General features: G+C 45.0%; 2 protein-coding genes across 2 annotated transcripts in view; one reads left to right on the top strand and one right to left on the bottom strand.

Moving 5' to 3' along the window:
- bbc3 (BCL2 binding component 3) overlaps nucleotides 1-1,357 on the top strand; it is a 10,321-nt gene extending 8,964 nt beyond the window's left edge. Inside the window, exon 4 of the mRNA XM_079733192.1 lies at nucleotides 1-1,357. This exon is cut by the window's left edge and continues 1,479 nt beyond it. The gene's annotated coding sequence lies outside the window, so the exon portion shown is untranslated.
- A 2,592-nt stretch (nucleotides 1,358-3,949) lies between these two features.
- Nucleotides 3,950-13,963, bottom strand: sae1 (SUMO1 activating enzyme subunit 1). Its single transcript, XM_079733189.1, has 9 exons — nucleotides 13,771-13,963; nucleotides 13,319-13,430; nucleotides 12,897-13,070; nucleotides 9,165-9,310; nucleotides 8,775-8,874; nucleotides 8,459-8,564; nucleotides 5,835-5,979; nucleotides 5,268-5,337; nucleotides 3,950-4,288 (listed from the first exon to the last, which is right to left on the bottom strand). The coding sequence occupies exons 1-9, from the start codon at nucleotides 13,869-13,871 to the stop codon at nucleotides 4,196-4,198; spliced, it is 1,047 nt and encodes a 348-aa protein (XP_079589315.1). The 5' UTR covers nucleotides 13,872-13,963; the 3' UTR covers nucleotides 3,950-4,195.
- Nucleotides 13,964-14,238: the final 275 nt, after the last annotated feature.

The raw sequence follows: 14,238 nt of genomic DNA, 5'->3' as shown, positions 1-14,238 counted from the left end.
CATACAAACACACACACACACACACACATACACACACACAAACATTGGCGCGCACACAAACACACACATACACGTGGTAAATGATGGTGTTTGTGCACACTAGAGGATGGTGCCAGTATTTTATCTCAGAGATTTGGATATTAGCCAGTTAATTTAGAGACTTTTTGAAGGATCAGTTTTTGAGCTAAAAGCAACTTGAAAGTACTTAAAGCGAATTCAATGGTTGTCTGCAGCTGCAGCTCATGCAGTTTATGTTATGTTTTCGACTGCATCATGGAAACAGTAGAGCCAGATAACAAGATTTGAATCCAGTGGATTTGAACATTTCGTGAGAGTAAAAAGATATATATCAATCGATTGATAAAGATATGATTTGGATTGATATATAGATATGATATGGATCGATATAGATATGATTTGGATCTTTTGAAAAGGTATCAATTGATGACTAACTGAATGATCCCTTACATTTTGGGCAAAAAAAATAAAACGTGTTTATATCAGGACCATTATTTATTTTGAAAAGGAGTTTTGCCTTGTTTATGTTTTTCTACGTTTGTTTTTTTTACTTTCGTATAATGATTAATTTATTTGTTCCTTTACATTCCAGATTACGTTTCTATTTAAAATGTTTTTTTTCTGTGAAGCACAAAGGGCCTAAAATCGGACATTGTGAATAGAGCTGTCGGCAATATTCAAATCAATAATCCTCTCCCATAATCGTCTTAACTCCTTTACAATTTCAATCAATTTGAGTCAAAACGCTGATATGGTTTTGATGATCGGTTTCTGTTCGGGCAGGCCTACGCTGCTAGGTTTAAGTTGGCTCGGTCAGCCCCTCATCTTCTGTTAGAGCTGCTCAACTATCAGACATTATTCAGCCGTCAGGAAGCTTTCATTTGGTTTCTTTCTGTCTAATAACCACTGTCACTGCCAGACCCAAATGTCATGAAATCAGAGTCCTTTGTATCTTTCTCTTCTGGCCTTCTGTGTTCTCGTGTGTTGGTTCTCAGTTCACTGTTCTCCTGAATGCATTTCAAACAGTTATGTTGTGCATTGTCCTGCGCAACTACAAACACGCAGTTTTGTTAGACAACAGCGGCATATACATTTTTCTAAATACTTCAAATGGTTGTGTTTGACAATTTTCCATGGTATTTTACTGGGCAAAAAAAAGGACGAGGCACTTCCGAGCATTTCCGGTAGACTTCCTGTAGTGGAACGTAACGTCCTGTGGTCCTGTCTTTGACTTCCTTGTTTAACGGTGCACTTCCTGGTTACGAGGCTGAAGTTTTGCTGGTCAGCCTGCACCTCTGCACCAACGTTTTGGTGCAGTGTATATTTGTTTTCTACATGAATTTTGTACTTATTTTCATTTCAATTTTTTATATAATAAAGATAAGTTGATATACATATCCTGTTCTTTCTGCCTCTTTAGTGTGTGTGTGTGTGTGTGTGTGGCAGGCGTGTGTACATAGTGAACATTGTTGTGTGTCACCACCACGCCCATCAGCAAAGGTGAACCCAGCTCCCAGAGGGAGGGCTGTGTGTGTGTGTGTGTGTGTGTGTGTGTGTGTGTGTGTGTGTGAGAGGGGGTGTGAGTGTGTGTGTTTATGTATGTGTGTTAAACAAGATGGCTTATTTGGAGAAGACCACTTCCAACTGATAAGTGGAGATAACTTGACCACACACACACACACACACACACACACACACACACACACACACACACAGCGACACGGTGATGGCTAGTTTGCTGACAGTAAGACAGTAGTCCAGTACTTTCACAGTGGGGATGGAGGAAGCTCTAAACTTGTATTGACGTGACCTTGGCTGCAGACAGCCGGAGCACATGAGCTTTTGAATAATGAATGCCCATGGCCCTATAAGCTCTGCCTTAAGGCCACACTTTTCTCCCATGGCAGGAATGCTGGGTCTGGATTACTGTGAAACCAACATGAACTCCACCTACGACGTGGGAAAGCCTTTTAAAGATCAGCTCCAGAAAGTTCTGGAACAGGTTCTGTAACTGACATGATCTAATCAAATCATGTTTTTCCCTGCACACAAAATATTCTGCATCTGTTCCTTAACTTCTTTAACCATTAATTGAAATGTGCTCTTCAAGCCATTTCGGGATGGTTGGTCTTAAAGGAGTTTGGTGGTACACACACCCACACAAGGGACAAGGAATGTCTTTAACTGATCCACAGAATGGAGGGGCAATCATAAAGACCACCCTATTGGACCATCCTATTAGGCCCTGATTGGTTGAAGGTATAGCTATGATGCTAAGAAGAGGGTCAAAACATGGAGTAGGTGGATTGAAGAATCCAGGCAAACGATAACAGACCCAATAGGGAGAGCGAGTGAGAGAGCACGAGAGAGAGAGTGGAGTACCAAGAGAGACAGGGGAAAGAGAGAGAGAGAAGGATAAGAGCATGAGCGATAGAGTAAGAGAGGGGGCATCAGAGAGAGCGAGAGATAGAGAGTCAGAGAACACATTGGAGATAATCTGCAATAGAGAAAGCAAGCATCAAAGAGGGAGAGAGGAGTGAGATAGATACAGGCAGCAAGACATAAGTGGAAAGGAGTGGGATACATGAGTAAAGGAAAGGGTGACAGGAGGATAAGAGAGAGAAACAGGAGGGCCGGAGAGGGAGGAAGGAGAGGAGCAATTACAGAGCAGCCATTAGGCCCCACTGTGTTGAGAGGGAAAGCTTCAAATTGTGTGTGTGCGTGTGTTTGTTTTGCAGATAAGGGTTTTGGTTTAATTAGGGCAGCAGTACAGGCATCCCTAATTAATCTTCTCCCCTAATCCCAGGAAGAGAGCAGAGGCCCACGGTCCCCTAACACAGTGTTACACCCCCGCCCTCCCCCAACCACCACCACACTGTTTTCCCCGTTGCTGCTGTTAGGTTAGACCAAACACAGCCGTGTTTTCATGCTACCTTGTCTACCCATTGTGCAGCTGTTGCCCTCAGCGGCCCAGGGAAGGTCAGCCCTTCTGTGTTCCTCATCAACGTTTCCTCCCTCCGTCATGTAGCGTTGGTCCGCTCTCGGACCACCTTTATTCTAACCTTTATTTTTATATAGCCATCACGGCTCTGTACAGAACAAGAGGCATTGTATGGGCGTTTGTAGCAAGGCACGCACATTTTCAACACCTGTCCAAAGTCAGGCTTTGAGACAGAAAAACGGAAAGAGAACATCCTAATCAAATATCCATGTACAGTCAATTTAAAACTATTTAAAATAAGTTAAACAGGGTTAGCCAATGATGCCACATTAGACAGACATAAGCGTTTAATATCAAGACTTATCCCAGAGCGGAACAATGTGGACTGCCCTTGAACCATATTTTAACTGCTCAATGAAAAGCATTAAAATCATGTTCAGTTTTTCAGCTCGGGTCAGATCAGTTTGATTTGAATCCTTTTGTTGGGTTGAATTTTAAATCAACCATTTACGCTGGGCTACATCAAGCTCTGCAGTCTGGCTCTTCTCCTCCAGCAGACAATCTCTCCCTCTTCATCATGTTGTTCAGGCCCAGACAGCCGTGGCTAGCCCCTTCCTCACTCAACAGAGTGGTGAGACCGGTGAAACAGGTTCAACCAGGGCATCCCGCAAGGGCGTGCGGTAGAAAGAGCAGCCAAGCTTCCCGTCTGTGACAACAATAACTTCCATTGTTGGGCGAAGAGATGCCTGATACATCCTGTTGGAGCCGAGGGGGGTGTCTGTTGGAGTGGACCAGTAGCATTCAAATAAGACACGATAACAACCGGTCCTTTACTAGGGTGTTGTGTTTAACAGCACACTTCGATTTAACAACCACCATAGCTATCTCGCTGTATCTCCTCCCTGTCATGACTGTACTCATACTTTCATAGAAAACCATACAAGACGTTACATTAATCACCGGCGACACGAGAGACCACTGAGTTCCAGAAAATGCTTTTATTAGAAAAAAGGTACAAATGACAACGCGTACATGTGTGATCAAACGGGTCCTACGAGCAGACTGTCTGGAAAGGAGACGACCAGACGCAGAAACATGGAACAAACGAGGATATAAACCGTCCTACAAAAAAAATTGTCTTCTCGAAAGAGTCGCCATCGTCCGCGACAGCATGCGTCTCTCTCCCTGCTCCGTGGCGCCGGGGGTGGGGGGGGTTGGAGAGTGTGTGAGCGACGATCACTGGGGGCCGAAGCAGTCGACCACACCATTGCCTTTGCGACCATCGAAGAAGAAGATGTTCTTGTGCGGGGCGTCTCTCTGGGAAAGGGCCTGGGAGGGAGGGGGTGAGGGAGAGAGAGAAAGAGGGAGGGAGGGAGGGAGGGAGAGAAACAGGGACGGAGGGGAGGGAGGGAGAGAGAGATTAAGCCATAGCCTCAAAGTAGAATTAGATTTGACCTAATCAATAAAAACACTTTAACTCAATAGAATTCTTCCACAGTTCTTAGGTTGGCAGGTGTGCTCAGACCCTGGATGAGGGGCACAACAGCAGGACAGGCCCCCCGTCTGCCCACACAGCCTGTGATCTCAGACCAGACGCTGCCCAGAGCTGTGACCAGGCATCAATGGAGGCTTTAAACTTACATCAGTTATCCAACGTGGCTTTAACAACAGGATCAAGCTGAGCAAGCTTGTCTGCAATCACACACACGCACGCGTACAACAAGTGTGTGTGTGTGTGTGAGAGGGAGCAAGTAGCAATCTGGCCAGCGAGACGTCAGTTGCAGTCGGTTTCATCATCGCAAGCGAGACAGCTAGTTGGCCTTGTGCCAAGAGAACACACACACACACACACACACACACACACACACACACACACACACACACACACACACACACACACACACACACACACACACACACACACACACACACACACAGCTGAGGGCTATACTCATGTTCTCTCTAGGTGAACTGAGTTCATCACAGGGATCTCTAATCTAGTTTGGTGTTCGAAAGGGAAACTTCCAGTGATGTTATTGAGGTAATGAATACATTTATAGTGAGATTGGCAACAGTTATTTTCTGCTTCTGGGACTGATGCTTGGAATATCAGATCACACTTAGGTAAACAGCTTCAACAAGTGCTTTAATTACTACTGATTAGCACTGCTTAAACAAAGTAACGTGAATGTAATATATCCCAAGATCCACTGGGATTTACGCTTCAGATAATTGGTGGTGCCGCACAAGACTTCTTTGAGAATGAGTGTGATTGAGTCTCTTGTTGTGTGCCTTATTTGGGTCTTACCTTGACGACTTCCTGTCCCAGGACTCCGCCCACCACGGCACAGACAGGGGCCATTTCAGAGAAACAGTAGCTGTGCGAAGAACACACAAACACACACAAGTTTTCCATTAGATCAACTTGATTCGTTTGGATCTTTGGAGGCCCAGCCAGACATATGTTGGCCGTGAAAAGCAGATTAAAGTGTTAGGATCGATTTGCTTAGGCTAGCCATTATTAAATCCACCCTTTACAGCTCGGGCACACAAACAAAATTATTCAATAAAAAATGTCTAGAATATTGACAACAATGGAAAGGACCATAACGAATCCAACCATTGCATTAGACCCACCCTTCTTAAGAAAAAACTATCATTGACCCTAAAGGGCCTTCGGAACGTCTGAAATTGTGTCAGCTAAAGTCACATGCTAGCCAATGTAAGTGACACAGGGGCAGACGTAATATCGCCCGTTAAGTTTTAAGATTGGACTTGTAGCATTCAACAGGTTACTCCTTCAATGATTTACTTGAATGACTCCGCTCCCAGGAGGTCTGCAGGTAGACCGGCGGGGGGGCGGGGAGGAGGGTACCTGACAAAGTCGTCGCTGAGCAGCTCGCTGTTCAGCCCCATGGCCTCCAGCACGTCGTCTCGGATCTGCCGCAGCACCTGCCCGTCCTCCGCCGAGGACCGGGGGTCGGGGTCGCGACCTTTGTCCGTGCGGAACTTCAGCAGAACTGCGGGGGCCGCGGAAAGGGGCGGGAAAAGGACGAGAGTGGGGGGAGTCAAAGGGTGAATGATTTAGTAGAATAAAAATGGGTACCCGCGTTTTGTGAACTATGTTTCAGTTATTGGGACAAATTAAGTGACATGCAAGTTAGGCCGTATGGCACTGAGTACCTTGTCTAATACACACACACACACCGCAACTGTATGAAGCAGATGAACAGATTACTCAGAAATCAGTGTGTGTGTGTGTGTGTGTGTGTGTGTGTGTGTGTGTGTGTGTGTGTGTGTGTGTGTGTGTGTGTGTGTGTGTGTGTGTGTGTGTGTGTGTGTGTGTGTGTGTGACTGTTGTGGTCGTCTGATTTCTGCGAATCTCATGAGTAGGTGCTCAATTCTTTGAGATAGACTACATGTTCTGAGAAGTGAGTTAGTTCTCTGATTATAAATCGTTAGTTGGCACTTGTCAATTGTCACTTGTATGATGTCTCTTAGCGGGATCGGTGAGTTTTGATCTGTGGTTTGTGGAAATCACAGCCTTATGTTATATTAGAATATCATAGTTACATCGCATCACTTATTGTACTTTCAGAACGAGTGAATCCATCTAGAACACACACACACACACTTCCTGTTTCGGGGCGATATTAACAAAAGCCACATGAGAAAAAAAAGTTCCTCCCACGGTCATTTCCACCACGCGTACACACACGGCGTGCAAACATTATTTCCACATTATGACCTGCTATCAGTGCATCTGCCAGTCATAGAGAGTCACAGACTGGCACGGGGAAAACATCTCAGCTCTGATTTGAAACACAACAGTAGGTGTATGGAACAGGCACCGGTATCTGAGCATCTGTGTGTGTTTGGTCTGGCGGGTAAAGGAAGAAGCACAAGAGCCAACCGGCTTAACATCACATTCAAAAGACGCTCAAAAAGGGGAAGGGAAAAACGTGCATGGCGCTCGTCTATTCTCCTCCACGATTTCAAGATGATATCTGCAAATGAAGGACATAAACTAGCATGCAAAGAGTGTGCAAACGAAAAACAACAACCCACTGTGTGTGTGTGTGCGCATCTTTAGCTTACAAACCCCACAGGACTGATTATGCAAATCGTTTTGACCTAGCCGCAGGGTAAAAAAAGAACAGAAAAAGACAAAAACAGCCGTGTGTTCCTTGCCCTCCATATCACATCTCTTTGTTCTGCGGCTTTGGTCATGAGACAGGAAGCAGTTGTGTTACCAGGAAGTAGCGCTTCCTCCGCACCGCAACGACACCTCTATTAATAGAAATGTCTATCCTAATAATAATATCAAAGTTACATAGCCTTCTTTTTAAACTAGTTAGGTTGATATGCTTTTTATATATTCTCATCACACTTAAGAGATAGCTGGCCTTTCTTCCCCAGCTGAAAGGTGTCGTGTCAGATAGCTTTTCAAATGTTCTTGTAGCCAAGACACAATTCCTCCATGATAGTGTTAACCCGCTGTTTAAGAACCTTGTTCACCCATAGTTACCACAGAGATGCTTGGTGAATGCCGCCTTTGAGTGCACCAGGTCATGGCCATTCGGGTGTAAATAAACACTTCAAATCCAGATTTATTTAAGTCTCTAAACCCCACGCCTGTAGTGCTGCCCACCTCGTTGTCTGTAGAAAGTAAACTTTCGCAACTTAAAAAAGAAGTGACCTTAAAAGCGGTCTGGACACGTGCCAGCTGTGCCATGACACAGGGGGCGACGTGTCACTTCCTGGATATCTGGGGTCCAATCGGCTGGTCCGATCGTTGGGACACATTTGGCAGACCGTGGCGAGGTAGTGGCGGTGGGAAACGTCACGCTCCGGCGTGCGTGTGGGCGTACGGCTGCAGGAGCAGGTGGAGACAACACCACCACCACAACAACAACAACCACACCCATCGCCTTGCTCAAAAAAGGTTGCCTGACCGAAAATAAACCCTGAAACCGGAAGAGGAGCGTTCACAGTCTGTTATTAGTCTCAACATTTAAACCAGAGACGTCTGCGGACATGTATGTGGTAGACAGGTGTAGCTGATCTCCTTCTACTGATGTTATTTGAATAGCTTTCAGAACCTTGTTATTTTGATGATGATCTTAATGCTGAAATATCTTTCTCAAATAGAGACTTGCTGTAGCACCTTTGACCTTTGTGTTCTGGAAACACATGATCTTAGAAGTCCTCGCGCCAATGCCAGGCAGGGAATACTCTGGGGTTGTGATTTGAGTCTCATTCGTCACACATCATACTTCAGATGACAGAGATTCACAGGTTCAATCTCAGTGGGAGGTAAAAGAATACAGAATATACAATCTGCTCCATTGTGGTAAAGCCATAATCCGTGGGTTTCTGTGTGTAACCACACTAGTGGAGTCATATAATGATGCCGTGTAGATTACAGCTGTTGGCAAATAATTTGACAACGTGCTCCACTGAAGCAGCCTTGTTTTCCATGTGTGGGCGTCGTCGTACCGTGGAGGAGGAAGTAATCTACAGGCGTGCGTTTTAAACCCGCCTTGGCCGTCTCCGTTGTCCAATCCACCTCCAGCGCCTCCTTCAGGGAGCAAAAGCTGGCCGTCTGATTGGTCGCAGGGCAGGAAGGAAAGACAAGGAAAATTTGTCAGGAAGAATGAAAGAATACTGTAGTGTGTAGTTGGAATGTAATTGTATGAAATGTAAATTCACTTTGTGCATCTGCTTGAGAAGTGCTGTATAAAGTTTATTATATTATTATTTCAGAAGCTCAGAAGCACACACACACACACACACACACACACACACACACTACCTTTTTGACCATTGTGGTCTCGTTGGGGTCCACCTTGGCCTTCTTGGCTTTGGGTCCGTCGTTGGAGTCCCCGGAGGGCTTTACCATTTTGGGCTTCTCCCTACAGAGGTGGAGAGTTGGTGGAGGAGGGAAAGGAAGGTGTTGAGAGTTGGGCAACTCCTGTGTGAAAACTTAATTTTGGCAACAGAGCATGCATGATTAGCCACTGCCTTTGACAGAGACTCTCATTGTTTGCAGACTTTCCATTGATCTTTCCTCCATTCCTTTGTTTGTTGATATTACTTCAGATGAACTCTCCGCCAAGACGGGTTACTCAGAGCAATGCAAAAATCGTGCCGCGCGCACACACACACACACACACACGTGCGCTGTTGAAGCAGACGGACTCACTCGACGTAGTTGTAGTCCGGTCCGAGGTCCGAGAACATGTAGCCGTAGTAACCGTACACGTTCCCGCAGAACACCTTGATGTTGTGTTTGGAGCAGAGCTGGTCCACGTGCACCATCAGGTCCCGAGAACAACACGTCAGGCACACCTACAGGGACGGGTGGAGGGTCATTTGTTAGTGAGATAATGTTTGGCCTCCTGCTGTTTCCCCCCTTCCCCGTCAGAGCCTGGTCGCTGACCCCGACTGTGACTTGCAGACACCTTTTGCCTGCCCTCATGCCCCCCCCTGCCTGATTCCTTTCTCTGACCCCAACTTTTAATTGATTGAATTCCCGTCCCTGCCAAACACCTGTCTGTCATCAGTTCATTATACTTGAGTTTATCATCTATTTATGTGTATTCACCTTCATACAATTACAATTACGGCATTTAGCAGACGCTTTTATCCAAAGCGACTTACATCGGTTAATACACACATTGACACACCGACGGCAGAGTCAACCAAGCAAGGCGACAGCCAGCTCGTCAGGAGCAGTTAGGGTTAAGTGTCTTGCTCAGGGACACATCAACACTCAGCTAGGAGGAGCTGGGGATCGAACTAGCAAGCTTTTGGTTACAAGACAACTGCTCTACCTCCTGTTCTCATCCTCCTGCCTGTCAGACCTCGGTCTCTATCCCCCTTTTTGTTCTTAAAGCATTTGATCAACAGAGGAACTGAGTGGTTGGTATTATCATCAACTTTGGTCTAACAGCCAAAAAACAGATCCCTGTCTCTGACCCCCACATTAAGTAGATTAAATGTATGCCCCTCAGACCATCGGTTCACGGGCTCATCTTGAGAGGGAGTAGGTGGTTTGTGAGTGGATTGATTTGAATAACAGTAACCCAATAGGAGCTAGTTGGTTAGACCTTTTTGTATCATAAAGCTAATGATTGGAGGTAACCGAGGGCGCCGCCCTTGTTATTTGCTTTATGTAGTTTATTATACTGTGTTTTGCGATGAATTGAACACATGAATCATGGGAACAATGATGGGACTGGAAGAAAATGGAAGAATAAGCAGAGAAGTTTGGTAACCAGAGAAGGACTCTGGTGATAGTTTTGGGTATCTTGCTTGAGCCCAGGAATAAAGTGTGAACAAAGTATTGATTCTGCTTTGTTTTGGAAGAAAAGCACTTCGAAACTTGGACCCTTTCATTTGAACAAACTTCCTAATTTGGCGAGCAAGGCAGGGGTCTAGAAGAGAACCACAAGGAACCCAGATTGTTTTGATGGCGGACAGAGTTGCCGATGACTTCCTGGTGATGACACAACCTGATGGCTCCACTGATACTACTTACGATGCACAATAAGCCATAATATCATCCACCATACACACATGTGGCCTGTTATCTCTTAAACAGGTCCTACCCCACCGTGCAGCAAAAAGCCATTTAACGGTCATTAAGGTTTGATAATTAACGTTAGATAATCATTTACCTTAATAACAATGAACCTAGAAGGGAGCAACAGCAAAAAATATACAATTAAGAACAACCACAGGCATTAAGCATGTGATTATTATTGTTAGATTACGCATGTGATAAGACATTGGTTTCCTAGAGAGAGAGACTAAAACTGAAGCACCACAACCGAGACCAGCTTGTTTACCCAAGGTGCCGGGCTGGCCAAGGCGGTAGTACACCAGAGGGTGGGGCGGCTAGGCACAGACGATCATGATTGCTGAGACAACGCCAACTTTTCCCATTGTCAACAAGGGCGCCTGGTAAGGGCGCTGGCTGTGTCTTATCCAACTGAGGCAGAGACCGCCCCAACAGTCATGTGTCCTTTGATAAAGATGTACTAGGACGGTCAGGCTGACCCCCACCTACAGTCAACAAACCTCATCGATGTGACCATGCGTAAACAATGTGCTAGGCCCGTGCCGACGTCATCTTTGACTTGCTCATCTAGAGATGAGCTCAGAGCCCGCCCACGCACCCACCATGGCTGCACTACACTTTACTTACAGTAAGCACTTTCCAATCTAAGCTTATTTTCTTTCTTTCTTCGTTTTTTGTTGTTGAATGAATGTGGATGAGGACCAGGGGTGCCCGCTCGCATAAAATATGTTTTAGTGCGCTGAGGTCAACTGTGTTTGAGAGGAACTAGGAAACAACACAAACACACACACACGTTGTTCGGGTGCGGTTATGTTCATGCCATATAACTGGGGGATGTGGTTTAAAATATCGGAAAGTTTCCTGAAAGAAGCAGACAAAGTGTGTGAACTGCTGAACTCACCTTGGTCAGTGCAGACCATCCAGGTAGACAGCACTGCACCGATGTTCCTCATCATATCACATATTGTGTGCGCTAGTGTGCAGCTTTTTATCAGCTGGGTTCATGAACGACTTGGTATTGTAAGTACCCAGATGGATCGCATGGCAACCTAGCGTCCTGTATACTTACAAGCACCCAGATGGTCTGTGTTTATCTGCTGCACATAATTGGGATACTTCTATAAAAATACTTTTTTTTTTAGCAGACTCCAAAAGCTTCTTTGAACCTCGTCCATGTCCTGCTGTGACTGACACACACACACACACACACACGAAATGGGGCCTTCAATAATAAATTAAATAAATCTCTAATTTCCAGTTAGCAAACAGTCTCAGCCTGCTCCCTTCCTCCCTCAATCCCAATCTCCCAAATGATCCCTTCCTCCCTCTTCCTCTCTCCCCCTCTGACTCGCTGCCTCCTCCAACCTTCCTTGTCTTCCTCCCTCTCTCGGACCCCCCTCCAGGCCTGAGGGTTCGGATATCGTCGGTGCCGGCCAGACAGAGTAGCGTAAAAGAAACTCGGGCATTGCAACCCTTTCAACAGATTTCAAACACAAGCTAGCGCTGCTTTCATGTGTTCCCGATCCAGACACTGTGCTAGTCACAGCCAGACAGCCAGGCTGTCTGCTTTCCAATACTCGTTTTTCTCTGCTTACCCTTTGTTAGCTTTCCATATAAAGTAATAGTGATGTTAGGATCTTATAAAGTTGTCTTCTTGTAGATTCTTATAAAGATGTGATCAAATATGAGTGTGAACACCACACGTTGAAATAATACAATGGTGCTGATCAAATCGAAATGGGAAAGGCAATTCTGAAGACAAATATTAATGACATTCATGTATTTTTGATACATGTGATGTCGGTAGTGTCAGTAGTGATGCCCCATTCTGAGGCCAATATTTACAAACAAAATAGTACTTTACTAATCTCAGAAGTTAAATAATAAAATAAATAAAAAATCCCTGCTGTTGCACAAGCAATGTTTGAACCACATCACCAATGGATGAACACAAAACAAGAACAGTGATTATTTTCCAACTAGATTGTGTACACCGGGCATTGAAGCAAGCCACATAGAATAAACAGTGCGATAAGGGCACCACCTAGTGGTCACATTACATATTGCAATGATAAATATGGACGTTTTTAAAAGCCTGTTAGAGATAGCTGTAACCTGAATTACCCGAAATACTGGTACCACTGGTATCTTGAGATACCAGAGATACTGCCAATAGCCACACATTTGATAAGCTTGTTCTCCGCCAAAATATGCATATGGTTACCTCACAATTTACAACCCCACCATTCTGAACTTGGTCGATTGGGTTGTTTACAATGTGGAGTAGACAGCCCCCACCCCCGCCCTCAAATAGAACATGAGGTAGGATCCCAGCAAGGGGGATAAACTGACCGCATCAAACTGTAGGAAGAAGTCGTCGGGCTGGTCTTCAGCCCTCTCTGCCACGGCTCGGACCTCCACCATGGGATTGAGGTACTGAGCGCGCTCCAGAGACGCCTGGGCTCGGTTCTCCCCCTGGGCTGTCACAGGAACCAGGAACTGGGCCCTGCACGACTCCTGGGACACCTGGGAGGAGGAGGTAGGGATGGGGGAAGGTGGTACCGTCAGACCATTTTCGTAATTATCTTATGAAGTGATAATACAAGTATTCATAACCAACCTGTGAATAATACCGTGAGTATGTCAATATCAATTATATAATTGAGGGAAAGATGGTGTAGGGCTACTTTGCTACTTCGTATAAAATACATTTTCAAAAGTCGTTCAATAGTAAAACAGTAAATAATGTATGTGACCATCTGTGTGTAATATACCTTTTCATGATCCAGCATCGTGAGTCCCTTCACTCCAGCCAGAATCAGATTCTTGGCCACTTCCGCCCCAAGACCACCTAAACCCACAAGTAGCACTCGAGACCCCCGCAGTCTGGAGCAAAAAAATCACAGCAAACTTGAGTACCCCCAAACTGACTGATTTGGTAGCAAAACACAAGTTAACAAGAACAAAACGTGGGGATAATTGAGGGTGGACAAGTAAACAAAGAGGCACATAAGATAAGATGTGCATAGGATAAAAATATAAATTAAGGAAATGCATCACATGTATGAAAGGCAAGGTTGAATACGTTGAACCTCGATTTTATTGTTTCATTTCTTATATCATTATAATGTTTAAACCTTTAAATAATAGTTGTGGATACTTTTTAAAACCGCTAGGATCCGATAGGAGGCTCTATGTTATTCACTGTTAGCATTTCAATCGGTACCTCTTTTGTGCATCTAGTCCCCATAGCCGGATCTGTCGATCGTACTGGGCAGCCTCTTCCTCGCTAATAATCGGGTCCTCCTTCGCAATCATATCAATCATTTCAGATTGTAAAACAGTTAATAATTTATGGATAATATAGGATAATGTATATCTATTACGGTAGTTTGAATTGATGCTAAAATCCCGCTGACTTTCGGACGCCGAATGATGACGCACTGAGAGGAGCAGAAGGGCCTAAGTAATCTCGCGTTGACTCCTTTATCTCGCGTCTCTTTATTCCACTGGCAGCTGCCTTTGGCTATTTGATTCCATTCTATTTAAAATAAAATATATATCTCAATCAAACATGTGCAGTAACAATTTGGCCATATGGTCATGCCTCATTAAAATATTCTGAATTACTTGACCAGGGCCAGGCTGTTTGTGGGTTTCATTATGTATTTTGTTTCAATGTCTTTTGGTTTTG

Source organism: Pollachius pollachius, assembly GCF_949987615.1.
Source record: "Pollachius pollachius genome assembly, chromosome: 3".
Taxonomy (NCBI): Eukaryota; Metazoa; Chordata; class Actinopteri; order Gadiformes; family Gadidae; genus Pollachius; species Pollachius pollachius.
This window is presented reverse-complemented; position numbering and strand designations above follow the sequence as displayed.

Coding starts and splice junctions, on each gene's coding strand:
- sae1 (XM_079733189.1), bottom strand. CDS start 13,871: ATGATTGATATGATTGCGAAGGAGGACCCGATTATTAGCGAGGAAGAG. Junction 13,071..13,318: donor CGATGCTGGATCATGAAAAG/GTATATTACACA, acceptor TCCTCCTCCCAG/GTGTCCCAGGAGTCGTGCAG. Junction 8,565..8,774: donor AGACCACAATGGTCAAAAAG/GTAGTGTGTGTG, acceptor GCGACCAATCAG/ACGGCCAGCTTTTGCTCCCT.